The sequence below is a fragment of the Tachyglossus aculeatus genome, chromosome 22 (assembly GCF_015852505.1).
Source record: "Tachyglossus aculeatus isolate mTacAcu1 chromosome 22, mTacAcu1.pri, whole genome shotgun sequence".
Lineage (NCBI taxonomy): Eukaryota > Metazoa > Chordata > Mammalia > Monotremata > Tachyglossidae > Tachyglossus > Tachyglossus aculeatus.
In genome coordinates this window covers 31,366,463-31,383,172 of record NC_052087.1, presented here as the reverse complement: position 1 = coordinate 31,383,172, position 16,710 = coordinate 31,366,463, and the positions used below count along the sequence as shown (strand labels likewise).

At 42.4% G+C, this 16,710-nt stretch overlaps 1 protein-coding gene across 1 annotated transcript; it reads right to left on the bottom strand.

Moving 5' to 3' along the window:
- Positions 1–5,649: 5,649 nt before the first annotated feature.
- Positions 5,650–6,615, bottom strand: LOC119944019 (olfactory receptor 10A7-like). Its single transcript, XM_038765246.1, has one exon. It carries the CDS (start codon positions 6,613–6,615, stop codon positions 5,650–5,652), a length of 966 nt encoding a protein of 321 aa, XP_038621174.1.
- Between the last annotated feature and the right edge of the window lie 10,095 nt (positions 6,616–16,710).

The following is a 16,710-nucleotide window of genomic DNA, read 5'->3' as shown; positions in this document are numbered from 1 at the left end:
ATATTTATTGAGTGCTGACCGTGTGCAGAGAACTGTAGTAAGCACTTGGGAGAGTAGAGTATAAGAGATTCTGTAGGCATGTCCCCTGCTCACAAAGTGCTTACAGTCTAGAGGAGCTTACTAGTATTGACTCAACCTTACTCCCAACATCACTGTGGGATTCAAAAGAGCTGAAGAAGTAGCATGTTCCTTTTAACAATAGGAAAGGGGAAAAGGGGAAGTGAGAGATCCAGGACTAGAAGCCACATCTGCCATTTCCTAGCCGGGTGTCCTTTCTACAATATTTAATACATGCTCATGCTTTTCTACTGGACCTATCTGCCTCACTAGTTTGAAAGCTCCTGGAAAGTAAGATCCACCTTTTATCCTTCCTTTATAATTCTCCATGCAGCAAATGTGAGCGATCAATACATGGTGAATGCTTTATTAAAAAATGTACCTGCCTCTTTTTCCCAAGGTGACCCCGGGGTGCGCACCATCTCAAGGTCAAATGCTATCTCATGACCACCCAAGCCAGCTGGTGGAACTCAGAAGTGAGGGTGGGATACCCCCACCACAATCAAAACTGTTAGATTGACAGCCCAAGCCAGGAATACAGAAGGTGTCCCTTGCCCCCATGCCAATCAAATTAGGTATAGAGGAGGGGGAGAGGGCGAGATTGGATAAACTGAGGCCAGAAGCTGGAATGGCCTTGGAGCACAGGTGATAAACACCTGCAGCCTCTGACTTTCTGTGCAGTGGATCGATACTTGCAGCAGCCGGCTGCAGGTCGCTTCTGCCCAGAGTGTGTGATGCCCACTCTGCCTGTACCAAGGGAGGAGCCGTGGGATGAGTGTGTGTCCCGTCCTATTGAAAACTCATGGGGCTAGAAGCCAGGCACTTCACTACAGATGTGTAACACACAAGTGGATTCCTCCCAAGTGAGAACTGCTCATGGGTGGGAGCTAGCCGCTTCACCACTGGTGTGTAACATATAAGTGGATTCCTCCTGAGCGGGAAGTACACTTGGGTGGGAGCTAGCTGCCTCACCACATGTGAGTAAGGCATAATTGGAATCCTCCCAAGTGGGAAGGACACATGGATGGGAGCTAGTCGCCACACCGTGTGTGAACAAACCCTAAATTAATACTTCTTGGGTGGGACATGGGGGGTTTTCTGCCTGCAAGTAACACATAAGCATATTCCTCCTGTTAGGGAAGCTCTAGCATCATTAAATAATCATATTCTTCCTGAAAGGGAGGTTCAATTCACCAAGTCTAAAATAATCAAATAATTCAGTTCACCTCAAGGAATAACTTTTGTATAAAACTCAGGCGTTCTGTCCCGGGGTTGGGGGCGTCTGTCTGTCTGTCTGTCTGTCTGTCTGTCTGTCTGTCTGTCTCTGTCTCTGTCTCTGTCTCTGTCTCTGTCTCTCTCTCTCTCTCTCTCTCTCTCTCTCTCTCTCCCCAAACAAGCTCATCCCAGGCGATGGGTGACACGCTTTAAGGAGGATTGCTCTGCCCTGGTTGATTGGATAGGATCAGGTTCTGCATGATAAGGTCTCTTTGAAGTTTTGGTGTGACTCCTGAGAGGTGGTTCACAGGCCATTGTTTACAATAAAGGATGTAATGGTATAATATGGAAAGCTCCATTAGGATAAATTGTGCCCATGAGATGCTTTGTATTTTTTACAGGCCCACATCATCCCCCTGGCCTGGAATGCCCTTCCTCCACACATCCGCCAAGCTAGCTCTCTTCCTCCCTTCAAAGCCCTACTGAGAGCTCAGCTCCTCCAGGAGGCCTTCCCAGACTGAGCCCCCTACTTCCTCTTCCCCTCCTCCCCCCATCACCCCCGCCTTACCTTCTTCCCATCCCCACAGCACCTATATATATGTGTATATGTTTGTACATATATATTACTCTATTTATTTTATTTGTACATATCTATTCTATTTATTTGATTTTGTTAATATGTTTTGTTTTGTTGTCTGTCTCCCCCTTCTAGACTGTGAGCCCACTGTTGGGTAGGGACCATCTCTATATGTTGCCAACTTGTACAGTACTCTGCACACAGTAAGTGCTCAATAAATATGATTGAATGAATGAATTAATTAAATTTTTAATTGTGCACACTGGGGATAAAGTGAAAAATGTGTTTGCCTGAACTTTTAGGGTTTTTGATTTTTCAAAAACCTTGCCTCCAGAGTGAATGAATGAATGAATGATTCTGTTTATGTAAACGGAAATAATCTAAATTTTTGCCTGAATTTAAGCCAGGTAGATAACTGTTGGGGTTCTTCATTGTATTCACATTAGAAATACCACATAGATTATAAAACTGAATCCTTGGTGGGATTTTTTATTATGTTATCATTCTCATCTCTGTCTTCAAATATTCGGTGTCTGGGTGATAAAAAAAAACTGCTCAGAATTTGTTAGGCATGGTGTAATATTTACTTCTGGTTATTGTATTTAATATTAGCTGTTCATTCAATACTAATTTTTCTTTAGTTGATTAAGGACAGATAGAGTTTCCTATATATTGCAAGATCCTTATGGGCAGGGATCATGTCTCCCAGTTGCACTGAATTGTACTTGAGCCCACTGTTGGGTAGGGACTGTCTCTATATGTTGCCAACTTGTACTTCCCAAGCGCTTAGTACAGTGCTCTGTACACAGTAAGTGCTCAATAAATAGGATTGATTGATTGATTAAGTATTTAATCTCATCCTATCCCGTCTGGACTACTGCACTAGCCTTCTCTCTGATCTCCCATCCTCGTGTCTCTCTCCACTTCAATCCATACTTCATGCTGCTGCCCGGATTATCTTTGTCCAGAAACGCTCTGGACATATCACTCCCCTCCTCAAAAACCTCCAATGGCTACCGATCAATCTGCGCATCAGGCAGAAACTCCTCACCCTGGGCTTCAAGGCTCTCCATCACCTCGCCCCCTCCTACCTCACCTCCCTTCTCTCCTTCTACTGCCCAGCCCGCACCCTCCGCTCCTCCACCACTAATCTCCTCTCTGTACCTCGCTCTCGCCTGTCCCGCCATCGACCCCCGGCCCACGTCATCCCCCGGGCCTGGAATGCCCTCCCTCTGCCCATCCGCCAAGCTAGCTCTCTTCCTCCCTTCAAGGCCCTGCTGAGAGCTCACCTCCTCCAGGAGGCCTTCCCAGATTGAGCCCCTTCTTTCCTCTCCCCCTCGTCCCCCTCTCCATCCCCCCGCCTTACCGCCTTCCCCTCCCCACAGCACCTGTGTATATGTATATATGGTTGTACATATTTATTACTCTGTTTATTTATTTATTTATTTATTTTACTTGTACATTTCTATCCTACTTATTTTATTTTGTTGGTATGTTTGGTTCTGTTCTCTGTCTCCCCCTTTTAGACTGTGAGCCCACTATCGGGTAGGGACTGTCTCTATGTGATGCCAATTTGTACTTCCCAAGCGCTTAGTACAGTGCTCTGCACATAGTAAGCGCTCAATAAATACGATTGATTGATTGATTGATTGATATTTAGTGCAGTGCTCTGTACACAGTACTTGCTCAAAAACACAACACGCACTGACATTGCTATTTTACAGGCAAGACAGATATAGAAATCAATAGCAGTACTCAGCCTGGAATACCAGGCTTCAGGGCTACCTTTTAACTCATGGATTTTCCTAGTAACTCCTTCTCCAAGAAACCTCAAACCACCATAGATGTCCTAATATCTCCCAGGACAGAGACCAGCCCAGTGATTATGAGATCTCTCCCCTGAGAGACAACAAACCCGTGCAGACCACTGAACATTCTCTGGGACTGAGACCTCCCCGAGGACACGGATCTCTACTCTGGGAGGCCACAAACTTGTGCAGATCATCGACCATTGGTCGGGACACAGATTTGCCTAAGGATACTGAGATCTCTCTGCCCAGTGACCACAGACCAGTGCGGACCATCAACTATCTCCCTGCCTGAGGACATTGAGATCTCTCCACTGAGCAGTCACTTTCAATCTACCATTTGATAACCCCACCCAAAACATGATAGACACAATCTAGTCTAATAAACTCAATTGAGAAGTGATGTGACCTAGTGGATAACCCAGGGCCTGGGAGCCAGAAGGATTTGGGTTCTAATCCCAGCTCTCCCAGTTGTTTTCAGTGTGAACTCCCCCTCCTCCCCCTTCCCATCCCCCCCACTTTACCTCCTTCCCCTCCCCACAGCACCTATATATATGTACATATGTTTGTACATATTTATCACTCTATTTATTTTGCTTGTACATATTTATTCTATTTATTTTATTTTGTTAATATGTTTTGTTTTTTTGTCTGTCTCCCCCTTCTAGACTGTGAACCCGCTGTTGGGTAGGGACCGTCTCTATGTGTTGCCAACTTGTACCTTCCAAGTGCTTAGTACAGTGCTCTGCACACAGTAAGTGCTCAATAAATACGATTGAATGAATGAATAAATGAACTTGGGCATGGCACTTCACTGTGCCTCAGTTACCTCATCTGTGAAATGGGTATTAAGACAGCCCCATTTGGAACATGGACTGTGTCCCCTTTGATTAGCTTGTATGTACCCCAGGAGTTAGTATAGCTCTCAGTAAAGTCTTAACAAATACCATTAAAAAAATGTCTGATAAAAGGAACCGAATAAACAGTTGATTTCTGGGTGTCACTATTCAAAGGGATTGATTTCTTTTTTCTTTTGGAACACTACGTGTACTTGCTATGAGCTTTGTTGAGTGCTGAAAATTATCAGATGTCATTTCACTTATGGCTTTGCTTCAAAAATCAGGTCCAGTAATTGGATTTTAAGACATGGAGGATCTGTTTAAATGCATAGTGGATACAGCACAGGCCTTGGAGTCAGAAGGTCATGGGTTCAAATTCCAGCTCCATCATTTTTCTGTGTGTGAAGTTGGGCAAGTTATTTAAATTCTCTGTGCCTCAGATACCTCATCTGTAAAATGGGGATTGAGACTGTGAGCCCCACGTGGGACAGGGATTGTGTCCAACCCAATTTGCTTATATCCACGCCAGTGCTTAGTACAGTGCCTGACACATAGTAAGTGCTTAACAAATACCATTACTATTCCAGCACTTAGAACAGTACTTGGCACACAGTAAGTGCTTAATAAATTCCATTATTACTGGTAAATGAGGGAGTTTTCCCTAAAAGAACTGCATAGTGCTCCTGGTAAGAGGAGCAGATCAAGAGCAGAGGAATTTGTCTGATGGATGAAAAATCAACCTAACCTTCAGCTCCCAGGAACTCCTAAAGCATACTTTTCAGATCTATTATCCAAACTTTTTTTAAATAAAACAATAGAATGTTAAGACATATCATTAATTCTTTAATGGGACAAAACTTTGGCCTCATGCCCTGCACACCTGAAAACCTCAATAGTTACCATTAATTGAGAAAATGTCCAATTTTATGGGTGTTCAGGTCTCAGTGTCTCATATCTAGCAAGCCTTCTACTTTCTGAGTTCGTACTGGTGTTGGCCACTTTAATTCTGAGACGAGTTTACCCTCCCATCATCTTTTGAAGAGCCCAGAATATTCCCTGTAGTGACCCCTCGGCAAATTAAATAAAGATGGCAATGTGCCAGGTAACAGTGCCTAAGCAAAGTCATTGACTTCTTGATATGTCAACAAAAGTGTCACCATCTCAAATCAGAGCCTCCCAGCTCTTGGGAAAATATTTTTTTACCTAGAATTCTCTTCAGGGCACCTTTCACCTCTTGATTCCTCAGACTGTAGATCAGAGGATTTAGCGTGGGAGTGAAGACTGTATAGGAGAGAGAAAGCAGCTTCTTGCTCTCAGGAGAGTAGGAGGATTTGACTCGGAAATAGGTTGAACTCGCAGCCCCTAAGTACAGTGAGACCACAATGAGGTGGGACGAGCAGGTGGAGAAGGCTTTGCGACGGCCCTCAGAGGAGGACATCTTCAGGATGGTGATGAGGATGCAGGTGTAAGATACAGTGATCACTCCAAAGGGGAGCATCAGGATGACCACAGTCCCAGTTACACTGTATACCTCAATCGCAAAGGTGTCCGTGCACACCAGGTCTAAGACAGGAGGGCTATCACAGAAGAAATGGTTAATTACATTAGACCCACAGAATGGCTGTGTAAACATCATTGTAGTCTGTACTGTTGCCACAGCAATCCCTGCTAGCCAGGAAGCCAGAGTTAGCTGCAGACACAGTCTTCGGTTCATAATGACAGAATAACGGAGCGGGTCACAGATGGCTGTATATCTGTCATAAGCCATCGTTGTCAGGATCAGACATGCTGAGGGACCAAAAAAGAAAGAGAAATACATCTGGGCTGCACATCCACCAAAGGAAATACTTTGTTTCTTGGACAGGAAATTGGTGAGCATTTTGGGAATGATGACAGTGGTGTAGCCAATATCTATAAGGGACAGACTCCTGAGGAAAAAGTACATGGGGGTTTGAAGGGCAGGGTCCACTGAGGAGACCAACACTAAGAGGAAGTTTCCTATCAAGGCTATTAGGTATATCAGAAGGAAAATCATAAACAGAATGACCTGAAATTCATGGAGATTGGAGAAGCCCAAAAGAATGAATTCAGTTACAAATGACTGATTGCCTTCCCTCATTTGCATTTTTGGTTGTTGTTGGGTTTTTTTGACAATTTAAGTACAGAAATATCTGGGCCCAAAATGTGTCTTCTCTGTTCAGGACAAAAATATGTAGCAATTTTTTCAGAGTTCAGGTCTTCCCTACGAACATTTCTCAGAATGAACTTGGGTAGCTTGTTCGGTCAAGGATCAAGGAGGTGATCATAGCATGAAATATATGGTGTCTAGATTCTCAGTGTTTGGAAGCACGTTCAGGAGACTGGGGAAGTAGTGAAGTTTGCCAATAATGCAAATTCTGCAAAGGAATAAAGAGTTTCATTTTATCATCACTTGCTATTAATGTTTATCCTTATTGAACCCACATTTTTCCCACTGCACTACATGTTATCACCTTTAAAGGGCCTAAGTCTGCTGGGGGAATTAAATAATCACAGATTTTCTGCAGGGAACAAAGCACTCCACTCCATGACTCCCACGTAGAAATTTCCTCACCTTCTGGTCACAAAAACAACATACCTCGACACACTGACCTACACCTCCACACATATAACCATCTGTACACAAACACAATTACACAGATGCACACAGCGTGGGTGCTTATGTGTCAATAATGACTGGGTGAAAAGTTTTCACACAGAAACAACCACCAAAAATCTACCCACTAATCCATACCATGTTTTCACTCTCAAGTCCCATCTTTAGGGAAGTAGTGTTATAATTTTGGCAATTTGAGGATTTTTTGTACAGTATTTAAGCACTTTGTGCCAGGCATTGTTCTAATCTCTGGCATAGATACAAGATAATCAGGTTGGACACAGTCCATGTCCCACATGGGGTTCACTTTCTTAATCCCCATTTTATGAATGAAGTCACTGAGATATAGAGAAGTGAAGTGACTTGTCCAACATCACACTTCAGACAAGTAGCAGATGGTTTGGAACTAGGTCGTCCCAAAAGAAAATGATATTTGTCTTCCCCTTCTCAGGTACCGGGAAATCCTTCCATATTCCTCCTTTCTTCACTTTTGTAAAGTGATACAAAGAACAGGTGCTATCAACAGGATCGTGGGGAGAGACAGAATCGTTCAAAATCAGGGAACCAAGAAAATTATTTAAAGTCCCCAGAATATTACTCTTTCCATAACAAAGATTATTGTTGTCTTGATTTTTTTTAATGTAGGATTTCATTTTTGAATAACTTTAGTGAAGTGAGAGAGAAGAATAAAACAAAAGCCCAAATGTATCTTGAGACTCCTTTGCTTGATACCTGTAGAGTGTGTTAGGATCAGTTCTGTTTTCTAGGAGCAGTTTAGTTGTTTATATGTATTTGAAACCTGACACTACTAATCAAGTGGTCAACTGTGTGGTAGTCTAGCTAAACTAAAAGCCCTGGGTATTTTTATGTGGCCCTCCAAAATGAAGGAGTTTCTAAAAGTATTAGGATGCTTTCTGTTCACATGCCATGCACAATAATTTATTTTATTGGGCATAAAATAGATTTGGGAAGAATATTTCCACATATCTGCCTCCTTCTCTCCATCCCTTTGCCCTTTGCCCGAGAAACAGCCCTTATGACCTAATTACTAGATCATTTTAACAACTTAATTCATCATCCCCTATTGTCCGTCTTCCGCCAGTCCAATCACATATTGCACAGAGCAGCAAGTCTTCTCTTCAACACATTTGATGGTGGCATTCCATTGCTTCTAGACAGTGAGCCCATTGTTGGGTAGGGATTGTCTCTGTTGCTGAATTGTACTTTCCAAGCACTGAGTACAGTGCTCTGCACACAGTAAATGCTCAATAAATACAACTGAATGAATGAATCGCTGGAAGTCGACAGGCACACTTGTCAGTAATAGCAAGTGAAATCTTTTCCTTTTGGACTTCACAGCTCTTGGCAACTGTCTGTGTACTGTTCCAATCCTTCCCACTTCATATTTTTCCCAAATCAGACTTCTGCCACTTCTTCAAGCCCTACAAATTCCAACCCCTCATAGGCCCTTCCCACAGTACCCTTCTCCTCCCTGTCCACTCAACTTGTACATTTCTGTTAGTTGTAGATGTAATTTTAAACACCTAGTCCACCTTATTAAGTGTTGTAAGACGTTCATGCTTCTCTACTGGACTTATCTTCTCCATTAGATTGCAAACTCCTGTAAGCAAAGAACAATATTATATCCTTCCTTTGTTATTCAATATACAGTGCCTAGAAGAGGGCATTGCTCAGAGTAGGAACTCATCAAACACTGCTGCTAATCAATCATATTTATTGAGCACTTACTGTGTGTAGAGGACTATACTAAGCACTTGGGAGAGTACAATATAAAAGACTTGGAAGGCATGTCTCCTGCCCACAAGGTGTTTACAGTCAAGAGGAACTTAATAGCATTGTCTCATCCATCCTCCCAACCTCCCTGTGAGATTCAAGAGAGTTCTAGAAATAAGAAAGAGGAAAAAGGGGAAGTGAGAGATCTAGGACTAGAAGGCAAATCTGCCATTTTCTAGAGAGGGGTCCTTTCTCCACTATTTACTAACACACGGTGAATGCTTTATTGAGAAATTTACCTGCCTCTTCAAGGAGATTGTTCTTCCCCGGTTGATTTGAAAGGCTGATGTACTGGATGATAAGGCCTCTGAAATTTTGAAGTGACCCCTGAGAGGTGGTCCCCAGGCCATTGCTTACAACAAAGGGAGCAATGGGATAGCTCATTATTCTTTTGTTTACCTTTCTTTATAGAAATATCAAAAGCCTCATTAAGATAAATCATGCCCATGGGATGCTTGAATTTTTTACACTTAAAAGAAGTTTTGAAATCATTGAATTTTTAATTGCGCACATTGGGATTAAGCATAAAATGCGTTTGCCTAAACTTTTGGGGATTTGGGTTTTTCAAAAGCCTTGCCTTGCTGAAGACGTTAGTTCTTTTAAACGTGGAATACAGCAGTCATGATTACATTGGTTAGTCATAATCCTTAATACCAATGTTAATCTTTGGTGCCAACCAAAACTGAACAGACTCAAATGTGTTGCTCATTTTGGGCAATGTGTCTATTACACAGTTATATTGTTCCCCCCCGCCACCCCAAGTGCTTAGTATAGTTCTCTGCACACAGTAAATTCTAATTAAATACGATTGTTTAGTGCATTCCCCCTACAACTTCAGGTTTGATGTGAAAAAGGAAAAACGTCAATTCTAGATCATCCATGCATGTGGTGGCAAGCAGCTGCACAGATATTTCAAAATAACTAACAATACTAAACTGAGGGGAGGCAATCCTGTAACAAAGTATGGGATTTGTGAAGTTGCAACATGGCATTAATATTGACGGAAATGTGCATGTTGCCACTGATGATCATTTGAAAACCTGCTACACCCAATTCACCATGAATAATTTAGCACTGACTAGACATTTGGCCCCCTTTTAATATGATTTGATTATAAAGAGATTTTCTGATTTTTTTTCCATGGTATATTTTATGCATTACCAGTGTGTCAGGAACCATACTAAGTGCTAGGGAAAATACAAGATAGGTTGGACACAGTCAAAGCTTGAATGCCTATCAGTGTCACTTTTTTTCCAATCAATCTGCTATATGATCATTAGCAAAGTCTGTTTTCATTCTCCTGAAAAACTAGCTTGTGGTTTCTTTCTTACATTCATGATTCCTCTGAATTTTTGGTCTCCTGTCTCTCTTTGATGCCCTCCCTTTCAGGCCTACATGTTTATATTTTGCTAACTGATCAATGTCAGTGTAAGGTTCTACGATAGATAAGTTCCTCTCTGTTGTTTCACTTTTTTATGATTAATTCTGATAGGAGTGCATGGTAAATATCAATTACAATCTTTTCAGGCTGTAATACCAGGCTTCTAGGCTAACTTCGAACTCATGGATTTTCTTAGTAAATTCTTAGTAAATCCTTCTACAAGAAATCTCAAACCAATACGGATCATCTAACACCTCCCAGGACCGAGACCTACCCAAGATGCTGAAATCTCTCCTCTGAGAAGCTGGCAAGTGACACACTGGAATGAACCATTGAACATCCCCCAGGGCAGAGATCTGCTTGAGGACACAGATCTCTCTGCAAAGAGGCTGTAAACCAGAGGTTACCATCGACCATTGTCTGAGACAGGGACCTGCCTGAGGACATTGAGATTTCTCTGTTGAGTAGCCACAAACTAGTGTGGACCATCAACCATTGCTCAGGACAGAGACCTGCCTGAGGACACTGAGATCTTTCCACTGAGTGGCCACAAATCATTACAGAGCATCGAATATCTCCTGGGACAGAGACCCACTCAAAGATCCTGAGATCTCTCCCTGGAGTGGCCTCAACCATGTACCATCACCGAGGACAAAGACCTGTGCAAGAACACTTAGATCTGTCCACCGAGAGGCCACACACCATCATGGACAATCAAACATTGCCCAGGAAAGAGATCTGCCCAACCTCCAACTTTCTGAACAATTATGATCCCTTTCTCACACTCCTCTTTTTCTCCATCCCTACATTGATCCTTGGGGAATTCAATATCCACATAGATGTTCCTGGCAACCTTTCTGCTGCCCACTTTCTATCACTCCTAAACGCTACTGACCTCCTGCTCCACCCCAGCTCACCCACTCACCAACTTGGACACATATTTGATCTCATCAACTCTAGTCACTTCAGGTTCTACCCTTACTAAAGGTGAAATCTCTCTATCTGACTATAGCATCTTCATCTGGCTTCTCTCCCCTACATCTGATACCAACAAATCTGTCCTGTTCCATGATAGAAATCTCCAGTGTTTTGACTTTGTCCCATTTTCTCAAGTCATTATGCCCCATACCCAAAATACCAATTCGATAACCAAATTGACAGCCTCAAAGCCACCCTCTCTACTGAACTCAACTCACTCATTCCCCTATCTTCTCATCAATCTCATACTACTACCCCACAGCCCTGAATCACCCACAGTCCACTTCCATCGTGACTGTATATGAGCCACAGAGTCACAGAGCACTACTGGAGGAAATCTAGGTATCAGGCCGACCTCATCCACCTCAAGTTCATCCTTGTGTGCATTAACTCTGCCCAGCAAAATGGCTGGGGATCCTTCCAGGCAGAGAATGGCTTTACTGAGTCTCTTGTGTTGGACTCTCCCAAGAGCTTAGTGCCATGCTCTGCACACAGCAAGGTCTCAATAAACCCCATCGATGATAAAGAAGATGTGGGCCCATCCAATCTTTTTGAAAACATTGTCTCCCTGAGGCCAGGGAGACTCCACCACTCTCAGAGATGTGAGTTTTCAGGGGGTTTCCTTCAGGTGGAGCTGAGGGAGACGTTCCCTTTGACAAGAGGACCCTGGCCCTCTGACCATTTAATATTCGCCCCACATCCATAGCACTTACATATCTGTATTATTTATTTATTTGTATTGATGTCTATTTCCCCCCTTTCTAGACTGTAAGCTCGTTTTGGGTAGGGAATGTCACTGTTTCTTGTACTTTCCCAAGAACTTAGTACAGTGCTCTGCACACAGTAAGTGCTCAATAAATATGATTGAATTTATGAACTCCCCTATCCCTCCTCAGTCCCTCCTGCCCCCTGCCCTATTTTCAGTCTTTCTCAGCAGCATCTCAAGAGGGGTGATCTCCTTGTTTCTCTCAAAATCCACTCCCTCCACTTGCACATCTGACCCCATCCCTTTACACTTTATCAAAGCATTTACCTCTTCCTTTCTTCCCTATCTGACTGCCACTTCAACTGTTCACTCTCCAATGGCTTCTTCCCCACTGCTTCCAAACCTGCTTATTCATGTCTCCCCTATCCTAAAAATACTCTCCCTTAACCCCACTGCTCCCTCCAGTTATCACCACATTTTCCTCCTATTCCTTTCTAAACTCCTTCATCGCATTGTATACACCTACTGTCTCAAATTCCTCTTCTCCTATTCCCTCTTTGACCCCCTCCAATTTGGCTTCCCTCCTCTTCACCATTCTCTCAAAGATCACAAATGATCTCCTTCTTGTCAAATCTAACAGCCTCTATCCCATCCTAATTGTCCTCTGCCTCTCAGCTACATTTGACACTGTCGATCTTCCCCTTCTCCTCGGCTTCACTGACACTGTTCTCCCCTGATTCTCCCTCTATCTCTCAGGTGGCTCTTTCTCAATCTCTTTCATGGACTCCTCCTCTGCCTCTCTCCCACTAATTGCAGCTGTCCCTCAAGTTTCAATTCCATATCTCCTATTCTCCATCTATACCCACTCCCTAGGAGAACTCAGTCGCTCCAATGGTTTCAACTACTATCCTTATTTGGATGATTCCCAAATCTATATCCCTAGCCCTGATCTCTCTCCCTCTCTGCAGTTTGGCATTTCCTTCTGTACTCAAGACATCTTTACTCAGTTGTCTTGCCATCGAACTTTACATGTCCAAAACAGAACTCCTTGTCTTCTCAACCAAATCCTGTCCTCTCAGTGACTTTCACATCACTGTAGACAACACCAACATCTTTCTTGTCTCACAAGCATGGAACTTTGGCGTTATCCTTGACTATTCTCATTCAACCCACATATTCAATCCATCACTGAATCCTGTCAGTTCGACGTTCACAGCATCACTGAAATCCTCCCTTTCCTCTCCATCCAAACTGCTACAACATTCATCCAAGCACTTATCCTATCCCACTTTGATTACTGTATCAGCTTCCTTGCTGACCTCCCTGATTCCTGTCTCTTTCCACTCTAGGCCTCACTTCACTCTGCTCCCTGGATCATTTTTCTACATAAACATTCAGTCCATCTTTCCCCACTCCTCATGAACCTCCAATGGCTGTCCATCCACCTCTGCATCAGACAAAAACTCCTCACCATTGGATTCAGAGCAATCATTCACCTTGTTCCCTTCTACCTCACCTCACCATTCTCCTACTACAATCCAGCTTGTACAATTTGCTCCTCTAATCCTAACCTAGTCACCGTGCCTCAGTCTCATCTATTTAGCCACCGACTTCTCACCCACATCTTGCCTCTGACCTGGGCCACCCTCCCTCTTCGTATCCAAGAGATGACTACTCTCACCACCTTTAAAGTCTTATTGTAAGCATATTTCCTCCAAGAGGCCTTCCCTGATTAATCCTCATTTCCTCCTCTCCCACACCTTCTGTATCACTCTGTTTTGCTCCCTTTATTCACCTCCCCTCCTCAGCTCCACGGCACTTATGTACATATTGGTAATTTATTTACATTAATGTCTGTCTCCACATCTAGACTGTAAGCTCAATGTGGGCAGGGAATTTGTCCATTACATTGATATACTGTAATCTCCAAAGTTCTGAGTACAATGGTCTGCACACGGTAAGTGCTTAATAAACACAAGTGATTGATTGCCTTAGTAAACTGAATGAACTTATCACAAAGTGTGATCACTTTGCCATTATTTAACTCATCACTAAGTCAAAATGGATTCTTCCCTAGTGTTCTATCTATTGTCCTAATAAAATATTATTGTGCAATAAACAAGAAGATGGACAGAGATGAAAGCAAATTTAAAAGACTGGGAGAAGAGTTATTTGCCTTTTACCCTCTAGTTAGAAGCACATTGAACAGGAAATTTGAGATGTTCTCTAAATGGTTCTAGCTAAAAAGAAGTCTCATCATTGAGGAAAAAAGTATTTTTTTTCAATAGTACCAGCAATATTCATCTTGAGTTTATGAGAAACAAAAAAGGCTAAAAAGGCTAGGCTAATGCCCATGTTATATACCCCCAATCTGCTGTATCTGTTGTTGATATTGTATTGCAGCAGTGCAGAGACATGGGAAAATCTCCAAGGCTGAAACAAGTTTAAAAGGATGCCAGAAAAAATCTTGCTGGGTTTCACCTGTCAAAGAAATAGTGCTTCATGTGACCTCTGGCTCTTGCCCCCAACCACCTCCTATTTTGAGGCTGCAAACTTCAGCAGATAAGAAGCAAAGTGGCTACCAATTCATGAGAGAATTCATGAAGATTCATGGGAATGCTACTACTGCCAATAGTAATAATTATGATAATTATAATTGTGATATACTTTGTGGTAAGTACTGCACTAAACGCTTGGGAATTTACAAGAAAATCAGTTTGTATACAATCCTTGTCCCTCCCAGGAGATGACAGTGTCAGTGAAGCTGAGGTAGGATAATGCTTCCAGGAGAAGGGGGTTGTCAACAGTAGGAACTCCCATTTTACAGAGTAAAGTGAGGCACAGAGAAGTTCAGTGCCTTGCCCAAGGTCACCCAGTGCAAACCAGGATTAGAATTCAGGGCTTCCAGCTCCCTCTTGGCCTCTAGGCTATGTTGCTTCTTTAAGTTACCCTCCCTGGCTGCCTCCATTTGTGTACACCAGATGATATTTGGGAACCCGGCAAATTGGTCTGAGACCAGTGCCATGGACTTTCATTCATTCATTCATTCATTCATTCATTCATTCATTCAATCATATTTATTGAGCACTTACTGTATGCAGAACACTGTACTAATGGCTTGGAAAGTACAGTTCAGCAACAGAGATAATCCCTACCCAACAGCGGGCTCACAGTCTAGAGGAGGGAGACAGGCAACAAAACAAAATAAGTAGACAGACATCAATAGCATTAATATAAATAAATAGAATTATAGATATATACACATCATTAATGAAATAAATAGAATAATGAATATGTACCCCTCCCTCCCTTTTTAAGTATCTTTAAATTCCTACCTCCTCTGTGAAGTCAGCACGGTCTAGTGGTGAGAGCAAGGGCCTGGGAGCTAGTTTACCAAGGGTTCTAAGCCCAATTCCACCACTTGCCTGTTTGTGATCCCAGAGAAGTCACCTAACTTCTCCGTGACTCAGTTTCCTCATCTATAAAATTGGGGATTAAATATCTGTTCTACCCCAACTCTTAGTAAAATTGGTGACCTACAGTAAGCACTGAACAAATGCCATAATTACTATTGTCCAGTTACAATCAGAGACCACTGGTCCTATGTGAATCCAGCAAACTCTGCATAGTAAAACTTTATAAAATAAATGAAACTTTCTTAGGAGTGCCAGAAAAAGTTTCAGTTTGGGAACTGAAATTAGAGACCATTCTGTTCAAAATCTATGTGCTTTATGGAAAAACCAGTACAATCATTTCTTACATCAGAGAAATGTGGTTATCCTATGGTGAAACTCTTCATCCATCAAAGATTCAGGTGATCGTACCTTTCCATCATTCTGGCTGCTCAGTTTAATTTTGGCAAACACTGCTTCCTCTCCCACTGACAATGGAGTTAATCTTTTCTTGAAGCACTTGGGAATCGATCAATCAGTAGTATTTGTTGAGCACTTACTCTGTAAAATCCATGGTACTAAGAACTTGGGAGGACACCCTAGAGTAAGTAGAGGTGATCTCTGTCACCCAGGAGCCTTCAAGCTAATTAGTTTAGGGCAGAAAGATTTTCTCCTGCAGATGACTCAGAAGCAGATAAAACACAATTAGAGTAACTGTATCAGTGAGCCTAGATAAAATCGAATAGTAACCACTCTGGTTCTTGATTTATTGCTCTATATTGAGGGTTGTGCATTTTGAAGTTGGAAGGTTTTCTAGAGAAAGACAGATGGCAGCAAATGGTCCTGCCGAACTAGGAGAAACATTAATTTATTAAAAGGTTCCAGGAATGCCAGAGGGATGGAGGTATCCTTAAGGAATAGAGAGAATGTTTTGATCTGACTTCTTTTATTTAAACATTAATGTCTTTGAAAGCCACCTCTATTTCCCCCAGGAAATTATTGTATTTTCAGGTCCACAGGGTGCAATTCATTCTCAGTATGACCTGCACCCATGAATTCAATCTCACTGTCAACACTGTTGTCTTTGAATGGGGTAGCTCTATATATTCAACTGAAGTAGAAGATACTATGGTAATTAATAAGCTACAAGAATTAAGCATAAATGCTCCTCCTAGATTTCTTTAAAATGACTTTTACAGACTAATCGTTAAAAGCAGTGTTATTCTAAATAGAAAAATTTACCCAATAAGCTTCTTAGTGGCAATCATATATTGCCTTGATTCAGTCTTTTGGGGGAAGTTTCACTCCATAGGTAAGAAGATTCACAA

Excerpts from the sequence above, each read along its gene's own strand:
- LOC119944019 (XM_038765246.1), bottom strand. The coding sequence starts at position 6,615 with ATGAGGGAAGGCAATCAGTCATTTGTAACTGAATTCATTCTTTTGGGC.